The 16,836-nt window shown below is 34.7% G+C and overlaps 1 protein-coding gene across 1 annotated transcript; it reads right to left on the bottom strand.

Moving 5' to 3' along the window:
* Window positions 1-1,662: 1,662 nt before the first annotated feature.
* Window positions 1,663-5,003, bottom strand: LOC111919728 (anthranilate synthase alpha subunit 1, chloroplastic). The gene is made up of 11 exons (XM_023915310.2): window positions 4,784-5,003; window positions 4,338-4,522; window positions 3,967-4,156; window positions 3,488-3,639; window positions 3,291-3,406; window positions 2,966-3,212; window positions 2,821-2,877; window positions 2,576-2,728; window positions 2,398-2,478; window positions 2,190-2,276; window positions 1,663-2,110 (listed from the first exon to the last, which is right to left on the bottom strand). Exons 1-11 carry the CDS (start codon window positions 4,950-4,952, stop codon window positions 1,781-1,783), a joined length of 1,767 nt encoding a protein of 588 aa, XP_023771078.1. The 5' UTR covers window positions 4,953-5,003; the 3' UTR covers window positions 1,663-1,780.
* Window positions 5,004-16,836: the final 11,833 nt, after the last annotated feature.

The raw sequence follows: 16,836 nt of genomic DNA, 5'->3' as shown, positions 1-16,836 counted from the left end.
AACGAACACCCCTACAATTTATAGGTAAGAACACCCACAATTGGAGGCTTTTTCAACCAAAGTTTTTAAAAAAAAGAGACTTGTAAATTAACAAGCTCCTGATAATAAAGGTATTTTTTCAATCAATCATGTCTCATAATTGTTGGGTATGAACCTAACAAGGTAATGTAATCAAAATAATGATAAAGATGAACATACTAAAGCATATAAAGGACTCCTATAAATGGAAGTAGGGTTGGTGTCGTTAGGGATACAAATTAACAATTTATGCCAAACATGTTAGAAGTGTATGTGTCCTTGATACTTAAATAAGATAAAAACAATACGGGGATTGATCAAACATCAAATATCTAACATGATCCAACTTATGATTATTGATGATTGTGTAACGATCCCTAAAAGAATGATTTGTATTGACACGAGTTATCTAGACGTTCTAACATCCATTGTATTTATATAATCTAACAAAATGCATTTCGGTGATTAAACCTAACATGCTACTTTAAGTTCTAGCAGTTTTGAACTTAATGTGCATGCTGCTATGATAATGATAGAAGTGGCAACTACAATCAACACTATTGTTCGAAGTGCTTAAACTATATTATATGATATAATATAATGGAATTTATATATTTTACAAAAACAATACCATTACCTTGTTCCTATTATTATCAAGAATAAAATAATATTAGGCTTGTAAATCTTGATGACCCTTATTTGAAATTAACAAAGTGATCAATTTTCAATAAAAATATTAACAAGTTTCTGAATGAAATTTGGAACAAACAAAGCATTCAACAAGATCTATCATAATTACTTCACATATATCAAAATTCAAAAGATAAATTCAAATGTTGGAATTGTTGAGATTTAACCTCACATGACTACATGACCTATACTATCAAAGCTTGAACGATAAAAATTAAAGAAAATAAAATACAGTTTACTTCGAAGTTTCTATGTTAGAGATTTGTTCTTGGTGGAAAAGGTTCGATGCCTTAAATTTAGAAACTCATTGACCCCTAATATAAATAACATTTAAAAACTAACAAACATGGATGAAAAATAATTGACATGGTTGTGTTGCCTAAAAAGTGACATGACCATGTCATTCAAGATCATGACAATGTACTTTATAACATGGTCATGTCATGCAAAGACTGAAATGTGACATAACCATGTCAAATTATTTTCAACATTTTTCTCCATTTTTTGCCTTAGGTCTGAGGGAGCGGTGCATGCCATACAACGCTTCACATCAACCCTTTGACATTCATCTCACTGTCACGTCATTTTTATCACACAAAATGCATGACATGCCATTTTCAGAGTGTCAGTCAAATTAGTAAAATTTGAAAAAAAAAAGAAATAGCTTAAACCTCTCTCTCTCTCTTTATATATATATATATATATATATATATATATATATATATATATATATATATATATATATATATATATATATATATATATATATATATATATATATATATATATATATATACATACTTTAGCCGATTCCTTTGTCCATTACTTTTCTTAAAATCCTCAATTTCTAGACCCCCACATTCCTTGCATCCCGGACATGTCATTAAAACCATTCAGTCATTCACACAAAAAAGTAACCCACAACAAAATTTAAAGTGTAAAGCCGATAGCAAGTAGTGAACAGCATTATATAAAGCTAGTGAATTTTCCATTTCATGGTGTTGTACATCCACTAAATAAGTAAAACACCACCACCTACCTCTATCTATTCTTTAAAAAGTAAAAACACAATTCATTTGCAGAAAGCTGACTCAGCAAGATCAATAGCACGAGTCAAACCAGCGGCTTTGTTCTCACACTCGTTCTGCTCATCCTCCGCAACACTATCCGCCACAATACCCGCACCCGCTTGAATATAAGCCACCCATTGCTTTCTCTTCTTCTTCTTCATATCCTCCTTATATAAATACATTGTGTCAAAACGGGACCCAGTTGGAAACACCATCGTCCTTAACGAAAGCGCCATGTCCATTTCACCACTAAAAGAAATCCAACCGAATCCTCCACTGTAGGGCCCACGTCTCGTTACTTCCAACTTATCTATCAGTTCCATCGCCTTCACCTGTTTTTTTATTTATTTATTTTTTTTAAATCTTGAATTTTTTGGAGTGAAGAAAATTGTGTGAAAGTGAAAAAGGAACCTTTGGGGCACCACTGACTGTGCCTACGGGAAGTGCTGCTCGAAGGGCGTCCCAGCAAGTCAGATGATCCAGTAGCTCGCCTGTCACCTTTTTTTTAAAAAAAAAAAAAGTGAAATGAAAAAGATTTGTTATGTGTTTTTTTTTTTTTTTAATTGGGTTATAAATGATTATATGGTAATGGAAAATGATGGTGGGGCCCGCGTCTTACTGTGGAACTGATGTGCATGACATGGGAGTAGCGTTCAACGGTCATGAGCTTTTCTACGTTTACTGAACCGGATTTAGCAACCTACTTTGGAGGTGCAAGTTAGCAATCAATGAGGAACAAAAAAGAAAGAGTATAAAGAATGGAATCTTGAATTCCAATTCCGTCGGAATCCACAAACCTTTCCGACATCATTCCTGCCCAAATCAACCAACATGATGTGTTCTGCACATTGCTTTTCATCTTTCAACAAATCATTCTCCAATTCTTCATCTTCATCAGGAGTCTTTCCTCTTCTTGAAGTCCCAGCTAAAGGTCGATTAACAATCACTTTCTGTCAACACATAAATTAACATTTTGGTCAAATTTATCACAACAATATAAATAATTATAAATCTTGGAAATAAATAACCAAAAAAGGATTACGTTTTTCACACGGGTGAGAATTTCTGGACTTGAACCAACCAAGATACACCCTCGAGCCTGTGAAAGTATAGTAAATTGGTAAAAGAATTCATATGAGAAAAACAAATGTAGATTTTTTTTATAAATTCTTGAATAGTGAATAAACCTGTAGATAAGTCATGTATGGACTTGGATTCACAACTCTTAAAGCTCGATAAATCTCAAAGGGATCTGCAAATGTCCGCCTTTCAAAGCGTTGACTTAAAACAATCTGAAAAATATCACCTGCAAGAATGTGTTCTTTTGCTTGAAGAACTGCAGCCTTGTATTCTTCACTAGTCATGTTTGACTGGTCAAGGGGAGTTCCAAATTGATGGGTGCTTAATTCCACTGAACCCGGGAGTAATTTTGGGCTAATTGTAATTAAAAAAAAGCTAAGTAAGAAAACTAATGTTAGAATATAAAAAGAAAAAACATCAGAATATACTTACGGATCCACATCGTGTACTTTAGACAACAGTTTCTCCAATCGTTTAATTCCATCTTTATATGCTTCTTCAATAGATGAATACTGATCAATCCTCACCCAGTGAATTATATATGCTTTCTACATATCATTATATAAAAATAAAAACTCGTCATTTTAAGACTTATTTTGTTTTGAAATATGATGTGAAACTGTGAATACCTTCTGCACGTGGTCGAACACAATGACGTCTTCATATAGTCCAAGATGAATGTCTGCTAGATTCCTGTCATCTTGTGGTGCATTTATAAACAAGAGTTTTTTCTTTTCTACATAGCGAACTGTGTCATATGAGAAATAACCAACCCACCCACCTGTTTTGATGATTAGAATTTCAAATTGTGAGGTCAATAAGACACATACCCAAAATAGGGGACATATCCCAAACAAGAAAGGAGAATTCAATTAAGAAACAAAGGTTTGATGTTATGTGCCCAATATTTCTTTCAACCACCCCCACTGCATCATGATAAAAGCATACTGTTTATATTGACATGAGGTCATTCTGACAAATGGCAACATTTAAGAACTATAGTAACTATAGTCAGTGATGTCTGGACCAGTCTGGTGGGGGTGAACTAATGCTTATCACAAAGAAAAAATGGGCAATTATCAATCATATAACTTTCCATTAAACATACCACAAAATGTATCAGGAAGTCCATCAAGAAGTTGAGGCTTCCAACCATCGGAGAGACTTTTTGGAATTTCCATAGGATCGTCAACGACTTTCTCTATCAAACTCCCTTTCTCATGATCCACGATGGTGACGTTATTTTCTTTAGCGATGATTTCAATCGATGGCTCAGATCCAACCACACTGTATCGACCCTAGCAAATTAAGATGACGATATCAGAAAATCATCACCTTCTAGTTCATTTCAGCAGTGTACAAATGATAAAGTAGATGGAACTAACAATGAATTTTGAAGCTGAACATTGATTATTGTTTGTTTTTTCCTTTCTAGGAGTTCGTGAAAAGAATAAGAGAGATTAGTAAACATGATCTTACAACTTGTGAAGATCTAAAACCAGGCTCCACTGACTCAAAAAGAAAGCTAGGAGCCTCCCTATCATCTTCATTAATCAGACAGCGGTAAGCGAGAACTGGCGTCAAATGATCAGCGAATATGCATCTGTGAAGCGGCACCAAATTACCTCTCTTTGAAGCTTCAACGAACTCTGCCTCATCCGCAACTAGAGGAGAATCGTTCAGTATCAAATTAGCATAAATAAAACAGAACAAAATCTCACATTCTGATTACAGAAACTTGTGTACATTGACGGAAATTAAAAATCTGTTGGTTACTAATGCTTCTTTCCCCCTTCCAAAATCAAACAAATTCAAAACCAATCAACCAAAAACGAGTCAATCCAAAATACATTTCAGATTCAAAACAACTACTATTAAGCAAAAACACAATGCTATTTCTTCAATGCGCGCAACAAATAGATTACCTAGAGACGGCGACTGAAGAACACATCTTACTGGACTACGAATGCCGAACGAAACCGAAGTGCGATTAGTTCTGCTTTTAGCGGAACCGGTGGCGCCTTCAGCGTGCAACGGCGGAGAGAAGCGGTGAATCGACGGTGATGATCGAGTAACAGCTAGGTATTGCATCATTCAGACTCCAAAATGCACATGAAAATTTCTCACTGGGAGATGGAGAATGATACATGTGTGTGATGTGTATATATATATATAAACAAAGAAATCTCCTTTGTCCAGAGTCTGAATCATAGAATTCACACCACCTATGCAGTAACCACTTGTACTTCTTTCATTAAAAAATATACTTTATCTTATATTTCGTATTTTTAACTCGTAACGTAAAAATCGCAAATAAAAAATCTGATAAAAATTGGATGTAATAAGATCCATCTAATCATATATCTTTGATTTTTCTTATCATATAAATGTATTTCCATTTATAATAGATAACGGTTTATATTAAAATTGTCAAATTGTCATGTTATAATTACAAAGAACGATACAGATTAGATGAAATAATATCCATCTAATATGTATCTGGCTTTTATTAATACATAAATATATTTCCATTTTATTGGATATTCATATCGTTGTCGTATATGCACCACTAAGTCTTTCAATATTTGATCAAAGTCATATAAAATGATATATGGTTTTTGTCTTTCAATATTTGATAAAAGTCATATAAAATGATATATGGTTTATAATTGTTGTTTAATTATTAGTAATATTTTTTAGTTGGCGCAATTTGATTTTTGAATTCGTACTTATACTATTATATAATGTATGCAGTCTTGTTTTTTGAAAATTTTAAGAGATACAATTCTCATTCTACTTAAGTATCATCATAAAATATAAGGAAAGAAAACAAGATTAATTTAAATGATAACTCCCGTTGGACGGAATCTTCCATTATCTCACATCCATAACTCATACATTCTCCCTTCATTGACCTAGATATTAAAAAAAAAAACTTGTCTCTACATCGGCCGCTCCCTACTCTGCCTTCCCTGCCATAGACCTTTCCCTTTCTCCCGATAAACGAAAGTTGCCAAGTCATCCATGACCACCTTGTTGGTTCGCCTAATCAGAAGCACAAAGTTAAGGGTTAAAACATAAAAGAGACAATGATACTTGTCTCCCCCTTCTCTTTATATTATTGGTAACAAATATGGATTTTTTTTTCTAATGTTTATATAACTTTATAGAAGATAATGAGAGCACAAACAAATAACCCTACTAAGGGGATTGGCTAGGGGAAGAATGGTCTTACCCATTGGAGTTGCGTGATAATAAAGGAGGCAAAAGTTTAAAAATCAAATTACTTGTAATATTTCTATAAGCCTTATATTTGTCAATTATAATATTTTTATCAGTTAAACAAATCAAAATATCAGATGAAACAACTTTAGATCATCAAAGGCTATTCGGCATGTAACAACATGCTTGTAAATAATAAAACTATGAATTGACTTCAATTGGTATTCTTTTTATTGATTATCAACAGGTTACAAACGACCATAAATAAACAGTCTAACTCAAAATGCTAACTACCAATACTGATAAATAGGAAAACAAAGATAAGTCAAATAAAAACATGATAATCCAATAACCGGATAATCATCAAAAGATTATCAAAGCCTTTACTCCCCCTCAAGTTGATATATGGAGATTTCGAATGTTCAACTTGACAAGTAGTGACTGTAACCTGTCAGAACCAAGAGGCTTGGTGAGCAGATCCGCCAGCTGAGCTTGAGTAGTGACACAAACAGGTGTTATTTCTTTAGACTCTACTCTCTCTCGAACAAAAAAGCAATCCATCTCAACGTGTTTGGTTCGCTCATGGAAAACCGGATTATGTGCAATATGACGAGCAGACTCATTATCACACAAGAGAGGAGTGGGCTTGTCAATACAAACACCAAGTTCAGAAAGTAGCCATCGAACCCATAATATCTCACTGACTGTAGTTGCCATAGCACGATACTCTTCTTCTGCAGAAGATCGAGAGACCACCGATTGCTTGCGAGATTTCCATGACACTGGTGCACCACCCAGCATCAGCAAATAACCAGTCCTTAAACGCCTGGAGAAGGGACAACCTAACCAGTCAAAATCACTGTAAGCAAGTAACTCTGGTCGTCAATCTTTGGGAAGAAGAATGCCTTGTCCTAAAGTAGTTTTAAGATAACGTAAAACCCTTAAAGCTACATTCCAATGACTTTGACGGGGATCATATACAAATTGGCTTAAAACATTAACTGAATAAGTAATATCCGACCGTGTCGCTTGCAAATAAAGTTGTCTTCCAACCAATCGCCGATACAAATTAGCATCAACTTTCTCTTCTTTTTCACCCTTATTCAGTTTGAGATTTTGTTCCATTGGGAACTTGCTTGGACGGTACCCTAACATACCAACATCATCTAGTATGTCAATAGTGTATTTCCGTTGACTAAGTACTAGACCTTCTTGTATGCGTGACACTTCAATCCCTAAGAAATACGTGAGACTGCCCAGATCTTTGATACTGAACCGATCATGAAGACTTGACTTAGTATTCTCAACCTTCACATAATTATTACCTACAATAATTACATCATCAACATATATTAACGCTACCACAAACACTCCTTTATGTCGATGAATAAACAAAGAGTGATCCGCATGTGATTGATGAAAATCTAGTTCTCGCAATGCAGAGGTGAACTTGTGATACCAATTTCAACTAGCCTGCTTCAAGCCTTACAAGGACTTCTTCAACTTGCAAACCCTCGTGTCACCGTCTTTGCCAAAGCCTTGAGGAATCTTCATGTACACATCTTCTTCAAGATCACCATGTAAGTGATGGGTTTTGATCCTAAGAACATCCTGTGTGCTCATACAAACCCTAATGCTTGGATCTAGGTTTCTCTATTGTACATGCTTTGAATCCAAGACTATAAACCCTAATTCTAGCATACAAGTAATCATATTAGATATTAGAATAGGTTTATAATGTTACCTTGATTGTTATGTAGCAATAACAATCCCAAATCTCCTTGTATTGACTTTGGAAGGCTTAGAGTCACAAGTGTCACTCCTCTAATGGTTCACAAACACCATAAGCAAGAGGATGAAGAGGAGAGAGGATGGAGGCTGCCCAAAAACGTCTACAAACCCTAGAGGAGTCTTAGCCTCGTTTTTGGTCATAAGGGATCTCTTTATATAGGAGGCAATTAGGGTTATCTTACAAGGAAACCCTAATTTGTATGCTTAAGCCCTAAGCAACCCATGGAGCCCTTTCCTTAAGGCCTTGGACGATTTCATATGGGCTTCCCCCATAGAATTCGTCCACCTTATAATAAAAGGCAATCCATGGCCCAAATTGCAGTTATCTTATAATTACAATTCCAGTCCCTTAAGTTTAATTAATCTCTTTTAGTCACAAAAATAATTACCAATTAATTATTGACTAATATTAATTAAACAATATGATTTCTCCTTTAATATATTATTCCCATAATATATTAATAAATCATATTTAATCATTTCTCTCCATAATTCATCCTATCAAGTTGCTTTGGTGAAGGCAACCCAAAAGGACCATGCACATCGGGTCAAGTACATACCAAAATAGTTATGGAATTAGACACTAATCCAACAGTCTCCCACTTGGATAAGTCTAATAACTATTCTGCGTATGACTTCAGGTCCTGATCTGCAATCGTAGCTTTCCAAAGCCGTTGTCAACTCTGATCCTATCAGATACGCGTGTCCTTAGATAAGGGATCATATATTCCTCCATTCTAGATATCATATGAGATATGATTTCAAATCATTCTCTTTGTACTATATCTTGATTCCCGATTTATGACGACTGACTAATTGAACAAATCAAATTAGCCCTAGCCCGACCGAGCATTTACGTTTGTCATCACTAAATCATCGAGGGGCCCAAAGATATCGCTTTTATCCTACTTTGGATAAAAGGAACGGATAAACTTTGATTCAATGCTCGCTTGCACTTACTCACCGAATCACACACAACAATATGTTTTATGACACCAAGTTACTAGCGCGTTTACATATTATCAATGTGCAACCAATTCGCAAGATACAACTCACACATCTCGGTTTCAAGAATATAAGATGTTATCGTCTCATTAATCACTCGTAATACAATTCATGGAGTGATCCAAGTGAGCGTGGGTTTAATCCAATGCTCAAATCATATTCATAAGCACTCATGAACGTTGCATCAAACATTTGCTTATGTCTAATACTCTTTTAGACAATCCACACACCAATTCACGACAATCTTCATTCATATCTACTTCCAACATATGAACGACTGTGGCCCGTTTGAATAATTCGATTATTCTTAATAAATTCAATTATTCTGGAAGTCAAAACATGCAAATGTGAAACACAAGAATAATACTAATCCCATATGGCCTCAAACCTTTGAGTATAAATAAAACACCTTTTATTTATCACCATATCGATTACTCATTATTTGTCATTTCGGGTAATCAACTTCTTGAATTATTACACTTGTCCCATGCTCTTAGCATGCACACAATGTTTACCTATGGTTCTTACTTTGTGAAATAGACCAAATTGAGCACATTTCCAATCATTCTCATTTCACAACTCCAAATCCTTTTTCCATAAGTGAAAGAATATCAAATTCTTGTTACTTATAAAATATGCTAGATTCTAACAATTTTATGCAATGATACTTTCGTAATATCACTGCACCAAAGTCACAAAGACTATTGCCAATGATATTACAAAGTCCTCTATCGGAGATTGTTATAAGACAATTCCTTAGATATGATGTCTCTCATTCAAAGTACATTCCTTCGAACATCCTTTTGCATAAAAGTTTCTAATCTAGACATAGATTTTCAATATTCAATTTCCAATATGGATACATTTCCATATTTTCCATATGACAACTTATTCTTAATAGAATCTTATCTATTCGCAATAATGTGGATATGGTCCATCCAATATGGAAACATTTCCATATTTTCCAATACTATACTTCCAACTACTCACAAGCGACCAATCCTCGGCGAACTTTGGATTGTCCTTTGATAGTTGTTTAATTATTTTAGTCAAAACCGATTCTAGTCATTTTCCCCTCTAAATGCGCTAGACATTTGGAAAATTTTAGAATGGTCAAACATTAAAACATTTGCAATCGATCCTATACCCGAAGCGTATGGGACATGACGCATAATGTTTTATTTGCTATGTTCTCAAAATTCGAATTGTGAAGAGGAATGCCGTAATCATAATCGAAATTTTAAGAACACACCATGTACCTTTGACTAAATTTATTAACATTTCTCAACCTAAGCCTTTAGATTTGAAATGAAGCATAATATTCTCTCCCTTAATTATAGCAAAACAACTTTATAACCCTTACCACTTTGCAAGGTATAACTCTTGTTTTCTATAATTAATATTGCCAACTTGCAATACGTGCCTTAATAATCATATAATCATAACATTTATGCTCCCACTATCATGATGATTATTATAAAACATAACACTTATGCTCCCACTAGCTTCGACATGTATTCTTAAACATCTTAACTTCCAGAAAGACAATACTTATTGAATTTCTTAAGTCCATTTTTCTAATACTTAGTGCTTTGATAATATTTTATTAAGGCTTCTTGAACTTATACACCTTTGCCTTCGATAGTTCATATGTATGTCTAAACAATTAAGACTAATTGCCAAACCTCACAATTCAAATTATGGAAAGGGATACCGTAACCATAGTCGAATTCGAGAATGCAATTTTACAATCACTATCTTCTTAAAATCTTTCTTGGTGAAAGCATTTCCTCACAATCATTTTCATGAAGGAGGATATCTTATGACACTTAGATTTAAACGGTGTATGTGTTCCTATCCATGTGAATTTGTTAAAACCAAAGTTTACGACAAATTCGAACTCATATGGACCGAACTTTCTTAATCTTGATTTCTTGCCTTATGGTAGCATAGCTGCCCACCATCTCTTCCAAGTAGTTAAGCAGCTCACCTTTTTCTATCAATGTACCTTTCATTGATTAAGGTGCTTTGCTTTTTATGCGTTCAAAATGAGAACTCATAGAACTCATATGCATAATTAACTTAATTGGAACAGCACAGAAACAAAATAATGTCAACACGATAGGTTGTAAACCTCAACTCGTGTGCTAGTGATGATCGATAAGGTTTATTTGATTTGTTCTTGAAACCTTTCAAGACCATTAAGACTCCCACTGACTCCTTGACATATACGATTCTCTTGTCAATAACCATTTCTTGACAAACAAATGTTCAAGAGTTAGTGTAGCTTTTATCAAAACACTTCATAAATTGGTCCTAGTTGGTCTTTGTCTTATCCAAGACATCACAACTTTCCACATTTGATGAATGTTATAAACCTTCTTAATACTTTTCCACTCAATGTCACAATCTTAGCTCTAAGACTTGTTTTGGAACGAAGTATGATTGACTTCTTGATTTAACCATTTCTTCAATTATTGATTCCTCTTCCTAGACATACAATTGTACTAAGACTCACTTAGAGGATCAATTGAGATATGGTTCTTAATCATTAAGACCTATCATAAAGCATAAAATGTACTCTCCCTTCTTCTTAGAATGGAGAAACTTTTATCTTTCTGCCTACTTGATTCTTATTATTCGTTTTGCTATTGATCTAAACCCTTTAATCAATTCAGAATTACACTTAATCTTGTAAGTATAATCATATTTACTAAACCTTTAGTAAATCATGACGAATATCTCGTTACTCTTATGGTGGAATTTGATCAACAGACAACTTTGTGTACTCGATCTCCTAGTCCTTCACTTGACACTTTGTCAATGAATTAGTCTAATTTCCAAATACGAAATTTCTCATTCATCATGCATCCACGTTGCATGATTCCAAGTTTCTGTCCAATTGAAACTTGGGCGATGAGAAACTCTCACTATTTGGTAAATTCTCGACTTTTCCATAAACACCATAAATAAGAATCATATCCATTTGTTGTAGAAATATGCAAACACCAATTTTCATAACGATTTCATTGCAAGGAAATAAACAAATAAATAAATAAGTCAAACGAAAATTTATTTTATTTATAAAAGCAGCGGAAAACATTTGTCCTTACAATGCAAAATCCATTGAAAACTATGTATTTCAAAAGAAAAAATTTCTAACAACTCTATCATAACTATATAAGCTCAAAATCTAATCTTCAGTCCATGTGATCAAGGTCCATTCCTTGTGATTAGATTCATCTTGCTCTTTCACCAAGTTCCCTTTCTTTTCACCGATCCTGTAAAACATTCAAATGCAATCTTATCACATTATGTATTAAGAATTGATGAATATGAACTTAATGGAGTTAGATAGTTGATTTTACCTGAAGTGCAACCATACTCTTTGACTCTCCCATCTTCTGGACTCTTCAGGCTCTTTGGGCAGACTTGTATCCAACGCCCTTTCTTTTGGCAGCAAACGCAGGTCGGTTCTCTTAGAACGTCCTCGGAAGCATGGTCGGTTGACTTTCCCAACAAATACACTCCATTGCTTCACCAAATCATTTCTGATTCAGCAGCAATGAGCATGTAAGTTAGGTCAATGAGGTTGTCATCATGATCCATCATATAATACTTTCTTTTGAACTTATTATATGATTCAGGAAGTGACTGCAAAACCCAATTCACAGCCAACTCATCTGGGAATGACACACCCAACATTATCAACCTATCAATGTGTGATTTCATTCCTAGAACGTGGGCACACACGGGTTTACCATCTTCATGTTTCATTTCCAATAGGGCTTTAGTGATATTGAACCTTTCAATTCTTCGATCTTGTGGGTTGGGGAGAACAATAGGAGGAGGAGGAGGAGGAAGTGAAGCATGATTTCTCGTTCCTCGATTGAATCGTGGAATACCATCTTCATGTGGAATGCTTGTTCCATGGGATTTGGGAAGACCATAGTTGTCGAACTTTGACATCTACAAAACAGGAGAAAAACAAATTCAAGTTAGTTGATTGATTGAGTCCATAGCAAATCACGCAAATGAGATACTAAGGCTAGGACCCAACACAATATTCTACAACTTGGGAGAGGGATGCCGTAACCCTAATTGAAGAATATTTGAAGGTAAGTGAATGACGATTCACTATTTTCCACCACGAAAAGCAAAAGAGAAATTTAATTTTTAAATCTATGAAAACTCCTATATCCTTTGAGATTCATTGAACTTTCAATGGCATGTTTAAATCTCGATATGCCCTTCTTGTTTGTGACTGGGATGCCGAGGATCACAAAGCGGGTGTGAATAACCATGCAAACTTACATGGTGGCCTCACATGTTACAGTCATCTATTCGATGTGCCGGTAAACCACACATGCTCCACCGAACTATGACAAACATTGAGTCACCCTTTGCTACCTTTTCTTAGAACCATTTAGTGTGCCGGTAAACCACACACGCTCCACTAACGTCTTCGCAAGGGCACAAAGTGTAATTTCATGGAGTTGCATCAATTCATTTTTGCCTAAGTAACTAAGATTGAGAATTTTATGAAAACATTTAGTTACTTTTATACTTCATTATACTTATAATGGAAGGTTTTGTCCCATCTTACCCGTTCGTCTAACGATCCTCTACTAGTCAAGATTGCGGTGGGTAAGAGTGGATACCCATTCAATTGCCATTTTATAGGCAATTTCCTTAAACACCCCTTATAGACCAGCTTCGTGAATGAGGCCTACTAATGGTAAGACTGACTTTTACTCATACATATATAATGTTAGACTTTTAATGTTATATATAGTATAGGGTGTTTTATACTTTCAAAATACTAGGTGGTCTAATTTAACAATTATACTTTTAATTCAATTAAATTGTAAACCTAAACTTTTATGGATTTATTAAACTTCTTTTAATTATACACCTTAATTAATTAATAAAACCATAAGGGTGTGATATGAACTTTTTCAAAACAATACTAGAGTTTTAGAATTTAACATTCCTAATGAAACTTTTAAATTCCAAAACTTGAGGGCAAGTTTTGAAACATTTCAACACATTAGGGTTTAGAGTTTAAATATACATCAAAATTAAACCATTTAATCAAAATTTAAATTCCAAAACTTGAGGGCAAGTTTTGAAACCTTTTTCAAAACATTAGGGTTTCAACTATTTAAATTTCAAAACAACAAAACTTCTGGGTTCAAATTTAAACTATAAAACCTAAAGGGGAAAATATGAAACTTTTCAAAGCACAAGGATCAGATAATAAATAATCTAAATTAACATTTAATTACATAATTATCCATATTTGATTAATTTAATGATTTCTTGCAAAACAATTTACCAATTTAATCAAAATAATTAATCAATTATCACATAAGAAAATAAATATTTTATTAATTGATAAATATCTTTAATTAGATCAATAATATAGTCAAATATATCATAAAATCGGATTTATATTGATCTAACATGATAAGGTAACTATCCTTAAGCAAAAACAGCAAGAAATCCCGGATATAGCTCCATCTGACGCTCGAACTCGCCGAGTACCACATTGTACTCGCCGAGTTGAGGCCTACTCGCCGAGTACACTGTGGTACTCGCCGAGTTTAGGAGGCAGAACCACAAAAATCTAATTTTTTTAACATACAAGGCATCAATACAATAGAAACAAATAATGGCTATGATACCACTGATGGGTTTTGATCCTAAGAACATCCTATGTGCTCATACAAACCCTAATGCTTGGATCTAAGTTTCTCTATTGTACATGCTTTGAATCCAAGACTATAAACCCTAATTCTAGCATACAAGTAATCATATTAGATATTAGAATAGGTTTATAATGTTACCTTGATTGTTATGTAGCAATAACAATCCCAAATCTCCTTGTATTGACTTTGGAAGGCTTAGAGTCACAAGTGTCACTCCTCTAATGGTTCACAAACACCATAAGCAAGAGGATGAAGAGGAGAGAGGATGGAGGCTGCCCAAAAACGTCTACAAACCCTAGAGGAGTCTTAGCCTCGTTTTTGGTCATAAGGGATCTCTTTATATAGGAGGCAATTAGGGTTATCTTACAAGGAAACCCTAATTTGTATGCTTAAGCCCTAAGCAACCCATGGAGCCCTTTCCTTAAGGCCTTGGACGATTTCATATGGGCTTCCCCTATAGAATTCGTCCACCTTATAATAAAAGGCAATCCATGGCCCAAATTGCAGTTATCTTATAATTACAATTCCAGTCCCTTAAGTTTAATTAATCTCTTTTAGTCACAAAACTAATTACCAATTAATTATTGACTAATATTAATTAAACAATATGATTTCTCCTTTAATATATTATTCCCATAATATATTAATAAATCATATTTAATCATTTCTCTCCATAATTCATCCTATCAAGTTGCTTTGGTGAAGGCAACCCAAAAGGACCATACACCATTGGGTCAAGTACATACCAAAATAGTTATGGACTTCGACACTAATCCAACAGTAAGAACGCATTATTCACGTCTAACTGATGTATAATCCAGTTATTTTTGACTGCCATAGTTAATAAAATTCTAACAGTGTCAAGTTTGGCAACCGGGGCGAAAGTGTCATGGTAGTCGACTCCTTCTAGTTGCGTGTATCCTTTCGCGACAAGCCTTGCCTTGTAGCGTCCTATCTCCCCGTTTGGTTGGAACTTGATCTTGTATACCCATTTAGAATCAATGGCACGTTTACCCGGTGGTAGCTCAACAAGTATCCAAGTCTTATTTGCTTCCAAGCATTTCTTTAATCATTGCATCTTGCCACCTTTCATCCTTAGCTGCATGCTTAAAACATTTTGGCTCATAGTGTGTGGCTATGGCTGCTAAAAACTCTTTGTGAGACTTGGAAATTTTTTTATAAGAAACATAAGAGGAGAGGGGATGTACCGTAGAAGCATGTCGATTGGTAGCGGGCAGTGGATGATTGATCGACGGGGGCAATTTAACCTCATAATCACTAAGCCGAAGAGGTTGTGTTCGAGCTCGTGGGACCCTCAAAGCATCAACATCTTCAGATTCTGCATTCGTAGGTGAATTACTTTCACTATTAGGGCTGTTGGATACCGGAGAAGTACCACTACCATCATCACTGCTAGTAGGTGTCACCTCTTGATCAACAGTTACATTACTTTCATGAATATCTACCACTTCATTACGTGAGGCAACATAAGTTTCACCTGTATCACTGTCTAATTCAAAAAGTTCTTCCTGTTGCACACTGCCATTTAATAAACTTGATCCCACTGGAAACTGATCTTCTAGGAAGCGAACATCCCTAGAAATAATTATTTTTCTATTCTCCAAATCATATATTCAATATCCTTTTGTACCTTGAGGATACCCAACAAACAAACCTAGTCTGCCTCTAGCCTCAAACTTGTCCCCCTTTGTCTCTGTACTTCGATAATAAGCCAAACACCCAAACACCCGCATATGATTATAATTAGGTTTATGGCCAAAGAGTATCTCATATGGAGTGATACCTTGCAAAAATTTACTTGGCATTCGGTTTATGACATATGTAGCTGTCAAAACACACTCACCCCAAAAGGACTTTGGTAATTTTGCTTGAAAACGAAGAGCACGTGCAGTTTCTAACAAGAGCCTATGCTTGCGTTCAACCACACCAATCTGATGTGGTGTGTGTGGACAAGATGTCTCTAAAACAATCCCTTCTCGCGCATAAAAATCACGCATTTTATTAGACACGAACTCTCCCCCGTTGTCACATCTTATTCTCTTGATTCGTTTTGCAAATTGAGTTTGAACCATCTTATGAAAGTTTATGAGACATGTACTAGCCTCATGTTTATATTTTATCAAAAAAGTCCAAACAGCTCTACTAAAATCATCTACAATTGTCAAAAAATAAGACGCATTGTTAAGAGAAGGAACCCTATACCTCCCCCACACATCACAATGTATCAA

Source organism: Lactuca sativa, chromosome 8 (genome assembly GCF_002870075.4).
Source record: "Lactuca sativa cultivar Salinas chromosome 8, Lsat_Salinas_v11, whole genome shotgun sequence".
NCBI classification, from domain to species: Eukaryota; Viridiplantae; Streptophyta; class Magnoliopsida; order Asterales; family Asteraceae; genus Lactuca; species Lactuca sativa.
The sequence above is the reverse complement of the archived record's forward strand: the minus strand, read 5'-3'. Positions and strand labels throughout refer to the sequence as shown.